This window comes from Heterodontus francisci, unplaced genomic scaffold (assembly GCF_036365525.1).
Source record: "Heterodontus francisci isolate sHetFra1 unplaced genomic scaffold, sHetFra1.hap1 HAP1_SCAFFOLD_411, whole genome shotgun sequence".
Classification (NCBI taxonomy): Eukaryota; Metazoa; Chordata; class Chondrichthyes; order Heterodontiformes; family Heterodontidae; genus Heterodontus; species Heterodontus francisci.
In genome coordinates this window covers 1,555,001-1,561,222 of record NW_027142047.1, presented here as the reverse complement: position 1 = coordinate 1,561,222, position 6,222 = coordinate 1,555,001, and the positions used below count along the sequence as shown (strand labels likewise).

The 6,222-nt window shown below is 53.7% G+C and overlaps 1 protein-coding gene across 1 annotated transcript; it reads right to left on the bottom strand.

Annotated features, from left to right (window-relative positions):
- Positions 1-4,567: 4,567 nt before the first annotated feature.
- On the bottom strand, positions 4,568-5,356 carry LOC137366372 (probable G-protein coupled receptor 139; the record flags this gene model as incomplete). Its single annotated transcript, XM_068028269.1, has 1 exon — positions 4,568-5,356. A coding segment is annotated over exon 1 (789 nt), but the record flags the coding sequence as incomplete, so codon positions are not given.
- Positions 5,357-6,222: the final 866 nt, after the last annotated feature.

Below are 6,222 nucleotides of genomic sequence, written 5' to 3'. Positions count from 1 at the left end.
CCACTCCTACTGGTATTGATATAAGCCTCGATTGATATGGCTCTCTCCTGGTGTGAGTGGGACTCACTGCCACTCCAGCTGGTATTAATAGAGGCCTGTAATGAACTGTCCCTTTCCTGCTGTGTGAGTGGGACTCAGTCCCACTCCAGCTGGTATCAATGGCGGTCTGGCTTTAATTAGCTTTTTCCTGGTGTGTGAGTGGGAGTTAATTCCACTCCAGCTGGTATTTATAGAGACCTGGATTGAATTGGCTCTTTCTGGGGTGTGAGTGGGACTCAGTGCCACTCCAGCTAGTATTAATGGAAGCCTGGAATGAACTATCTCTTTCCTGGTGTGTGAGTGGGTCTCAGTCCCACTCCAGCTGGTATCAATGGCGGTCTGGCTTTAATTAGCTTTTTCCTGGTGTGTGAGTGGGGCTCAGTACCACTCCAGCTGGTATTAATAAAGGTTTGCATTGAATTGGCTCTTTCCTGGTGTGTCAGTGGGACTCAGTACCACTCCAGCTGGTGATAATATAGGCTCGGTTTCAATTGGTTCTTTCCTGGTGTGTGAATGGGAGTTAATTTTACTCCAGCTGGTATTAATAGGGGCCTGGATTGAATTGGTTCTTTCCCGGTATGTGAATGAGCCTCAGTACCACTCCAGCTGGTATTAATATAGGCTCAAATTCAATTGGCTCTTATCTGGTGTGTGAGTGGGGCTCAGTACCACTCCAGCTGGCATTAATAGAGGTCTGGATTGAATTGGCTGTTTCCTGGTGTGTGTGTGGGACTCAGTACCACTCCAGCTGGTATTAATAGAGGCCAGTTCGATCTGATGATATGCACTGTTGTCTGTTTGATGTCACCTGCACTGCGGCCATTTTAAGCGACATGTGCTGCGGCCATTCTAAATGATGTGCTCTGTGGTCTGTTTGATGTCACCTTCACTGCGGCCATTTTACGTGACATATGGTACGGCCATTTTAAATGATATGCACTGTGGTCTGTTTGATGTCACCGTCACTGCGTCCATTTTAAATGTTATGCTCTGTGGTCTGTTTGATGTCACCTTGACTGCAGCCATTTTACGTGACATGTGCTGCGGCCATTTTAAATGATATGCACTGTGGTCTGTTTGATGTCACCTTCACTGCGGCCATTTTACGCGACATGTGCTGCGGCCATTTTAAATGATATGCACTGTGGTCTGTTTGATGTCACCGTCACTGCGTCCATTTTAAATGTTATGCTCTGTGGTCTGTTTGATGTCACCTTGACTGCAGCCATTTTACGTGACATGTGCTGCGGCCATTTTAAATGATATGCACTGTGGTCTGTTTGATGTCACCTTCACTGCGGCCATTTTACGCGACATGTGCTGCGGCCATTTTAAATGATATGCTCTGTGATCTGTTTGAATTATGAGCAATCCACGGGGATCATTTTCAATGTTTTCTGTCCAGGGCAGTGAATGTAACAGATTATAAATGAGAATAAAATCTCATAAAAGATAATAAATCACAGACAATCATAAAGATTATAAAGATTTACAAAGTGAGAGGAAGAATTATAAACAGTTTATAAAGGTTGTAAAGGTCAGTAAATGTTTATAAATTATTATAAATTATTATCAATAATTATCAGGATTCTTTTAGTTTGAAAGGGATTATAAAAGAATCAGAAAGATTCAGACCCAGCCCCCACTCCCGTCACCCTGGAAACAGACCCCGCCCCCACTCCAGTCACTCTGGAAACAGACCCCGCCCCCACTCCCCGTCACCCTGGAAACAGACCCCGCCCCCACTCCCGTCACCCTGGAAACAGACCCCGCCCCCACTCCCGTCACCCTGGAAACAGACCCCGCCCCCACTCCCGTCACTCTGGAAACAGACCCCGCCCCCACTCCCGTCACTCTGGAAACAGACCCCGCCCCCACTCCCGTCACTCTGTAAACAGACCCCGCCCCCACTCCCGTCACCTTGTTAACAGACCCCGCCCCCACTCACGTCACCTTGGTAACAGACCCCGCCCCCACTCCCGTCACCTTGCTAAAAGACCCCGCCCCCACTCCCGTCACCCTGGAAACAGACCCCGCCCCCACTCCCGTCACCTTGGTAACAGACCCCGCCCCCACTCCCGTCACTCTGGAAACAGACCCCGCCCCCACTCCCGTCACTCTGTAAACAGACCCCGCCCCCACTCCAGTCACTCTGGAAACAGACCCCGCCCCCACTCCCCGTCACCCTGGAAACAGACCCCGCCCCCACTCCCGTCACCCTGGAAACAGACCCCGCCCCCACTCCCGTCACCCTGGAAACAGACCCCGCCCCCACTCCCGTCACTCTGGAAACAGACCCCGCCCCCACTCCCGTCACTCTGGAAACAGACCCCGCCCCCACTCCCGTCACTCTGTAAACAGACCCCGCCCCCACTCCCGTCACCTTGTTAACAGACCCCGCCCCCACTCACGTCACCTTGGTAACAGACCCCGCCCCCACTCCCGTCACCTTGGTAAAAGACCCCGCCCCCACTCCCGTCACCCTGGAAACAGACCCCGCCCCCACTCCCGTCACCTTGGTAACAGACCCCGCCCCCACTCCCGTCACTCTGGAAACAGACCCCGCCCCCACTCCCGTCACTCTGTAAACAGACCCCGCCCCCACTCCCGTCACTCTGTAAACAGACCCCGCCCCCACTCCCGTCACCTTGGTAACAGACCCCGCCCCCACTCCCGTCACCTAGGTAACAGACCCCGCCCCCACTCCCGTCACCTTGGTAGAAGACCCCGCCCCCAGTCCCGTCACCCTGGAAACAGACCCCGCCCCCACTCCCGTCACCTTGGTAACAGACCCCGCCCCCACTCCCGTCACCTTGGTAACAGACCCCACCCCCACTCCCGTCACCTAGGTAACAGACCCCGCCCCCACTCCGTCACCTAGGTAACAGACCACGCCCCCACTCACGTCACCTTGGTAACAGACCCCGCCCCCACTCCCGTCACCTTGGTAACAGACCCCGCCCCCACTCCCGTCACCCTGGAAACAGACCCCGCCCCACTCCCGTCACCCTGGAAACAGACCCCGCCCCCACTCCCGTCACCCTGGAAACAGACCCCGCCCCCACTCCAGTCACCCTGGAAACAGACCCCGCCCCCACTCCCGTCATCTTGGTAACAGACCCCGCCCCCACTCGCGTCACTCAGGCAACAGACCCCGCCCCCACTCCCGTCACTCTGGAAAAAGACCCCGCCCCCACTCCGGTCACCTTGGTAACAGACCCCGCCCCCACTGCTGTCATTCTGGAAACAGACCCCGCCCCCACTCGCCGTCACTTTGGTAACAGACCCCGCCCCCACTCGCCGTCACCTTGGAAACAGACCCCGCCCCCATTCGTCGTCACTCTGGAAACAGACCCCGCCCCCCACTCCCGTCACCTTGGAAACAGACCCCGCCTCGACTCCCGTCACCTTGGAAACAGACCCCGCCCCCACTCCCGTCACTTTGGTAACAGACCACGCCCCCACACACGTCACCTTGGAAACAGACCTCGCCCCCACTCCCGTCACTTTGGTAACAGACCCCGCCCCCATTCGCCGTCAGTTTGGTAACAGACCCCGCCCCCCACTCCCGTCACCTTGGAAACAGACCACGCCCCCATTCGCCGTCACCCTGGAAACAGACCCCGCCCCCACTCCCGTCACTCTGGAAACAGACCCCGCCCCCACTCCCGTTACCTTGGAAACAGACCCCGCCCCCACTCCCGTCATTCTGGAAACAGACCCCGCCCCCACTCCCGTTACCTTGGAAACAGACCCCGCCCCCACTCCCGTCATTCTGGAAACAGACCCCGCCCCCACTCCCGTCACTCTGGAAACAGACCCCGCCCCCACTCCCGTCACTCTGGAAACAGACCCCGCCCCCACTCCCGTCACTCTGGAAACAGACCCCGCCCCCACTCCCGTCACTTTGGAAACAGACCCCGCCCCCACTCCCGTCACTCTGGAAACAGACCCCGCCCCCACTCCCGTCACCTTGGAAACAGACCCCGCCCCCACTCCCGTCACTTTGGAAACAGACCCCGCCCCCCACTCCCGTCACTCTGGAAACAGACCCCGCCCCCACTCCCGTCACCTTGGAAACAGACCCCGCCCCCACTCCCGTCACTCTGGAAACAGACCCCGCCCCCCACTCCCGTCACCTTGGAAACAGACCACGCCCCCATTCGCCGTCACTCTGGAAACAGACCCCGCCCCCACTCGCCGTCACCTTGGAAACAGACCCCGCCCCCATTCGCCGTCACCTTGGAAACAGTCCCCTCCCCCGCTCTGTCTCCATGGCGAGAGGCCCCTCCCCCGCTCTGTCTCCATGGTGACAGGCCCCTCCCCCGCTCTGTCTCCATGGTGACAGTCCCCTCCCCCGCTCTGTCTCCATGGTGAGAGGCCCCTCCCCCGCTCTGTCTCCATGGAGAGAGGCCCCTCCCCCGCTCTGTCTCCATGGTGACAGGCCCCTCCCCCACTCTGTCTCCATGGTGACAGTCCCCTCCCCCTCCTCTGATTATTGAATTAATTTAACAATTGTATTAAAGGGATATTTCAGCACATTCTTCACCTGCTCTCTGAACTGAGTCTGGGTCACGGCGTAAATCGCAGTGTTTGTGGAGCAGCTCAGGAGCTGGAGCATGAAGGACAATTCCAGCAGAAACACCGGGAGATTAACAGACTGATAACCCAAATACCACATCCTCCACCATATCGAATACACCATTAACAGCGCCCACAACAGCATGAAATTACCAGAGATAACTAACAGTAAAATGATAGATTTCCTTCGACTCTCCATCTCGGGGTCTCTGTGACTCTCTCCACTGCTGTGAGCCCGGAGTCTCCTGCGTCCTCTGCTGCTCACTAAAATGTGTCTGACGGTGAGAGCGTTGAGCAGCAGAATCAGCACAAATGGGACGGCCGGGGTTAGAATGTTGTGGAGGAACTCGATTGTTCCCCAGACACGAGAATAATAAACATCTATTGTTACCTCACAAAACCAGGGATTGTTCCCCAGCCAATACCGACCCGTGAACATAAAATACCAGAAGATGTTCTTTAAACAGCTCAGCAAACTCACTGTTCCCACAACAACAGCACATGTTTTCTCACTGCAATATTTACTTTTCAGATTCTGACAACAAATGGCCACAAATCGATCAAAGGTGAAAGTGACGGTGAACCAGACAGAACAGTCTGTGACTGTGTAAAGCAGGACGGCGTGGATATTACACACGGGGATGTAATACAGGAACCGAAACTGTTCATAATAAACAATGGGAATGTGTCTGAATATCAGGTCCAGGATAATGACCAGTAGATCCGCCGCTGACATGGCCACCAGGTACCGAGTGACACATTTGGAGAGACCGCACTTTCCCCGAGACAGGATCCCAATCGTCAGCAAGTTAACTGTGAGGAAGGGAAATAAACAGAGAAATTAGACATCAGACTGGAGCAATGTTACCAGATCTGTGTATGTGTGTGAGTGTCAGAAATAAACAGAGAAATTAGACATCAGACTGGAGCAAAGTTACCAGATCAGTGTATGTGTGTGAGTGTCAGAAATAAACAGAGAAATTAGACATCAGACTGGAGCAATGTTACCAGATCTGTGTATGTGTGTGAGTGTCAGAAATAAACAGAGAAATTAGACATCAGAATGGAGCAAAGTTACCAGATCAGTGTATGTGTGTGAGTGTCAGAAATAAACAGAGAAATTAGAGAGAGAGAGGGTGTGCGCGTATTTGAGATAATGTGATTCAGCAAGTGTGTGTGTGTGAGAGAGAATGTGAGCGAGAGAGAGACAGAGTGTGTGTGTGTAAATATATATAAATATATATACATATATATCTCAGTGCCTGGGTTCTGGTGTGTCTGTGTATATATATATATATATATAAGTCTCAGTGTCTGGGCTGTGATGTGTGTGTGTGTGTGCATATATATAAGTCTCAGTGTCTGTGCTGTGGTGTGTGTGTGTGTGTGCATATATATAAGTCTCAGTGTCTGTGCTGTGGTGTGTGTGTGTGTGATGTGTGTGTGCATATATATAAGTCTCAGGGTCTGTTCAGAGGTGTGTGTGTGTGTGTGTGTGTGTGTGATGTGTGTGTGCATATATATAAGTCTCAGGGTCTGTTCAGAGGTGTGTGTGTGTGTGTGTGTGTGTGTGTGTGTGTGTGTGTGCATATATATGTCTCA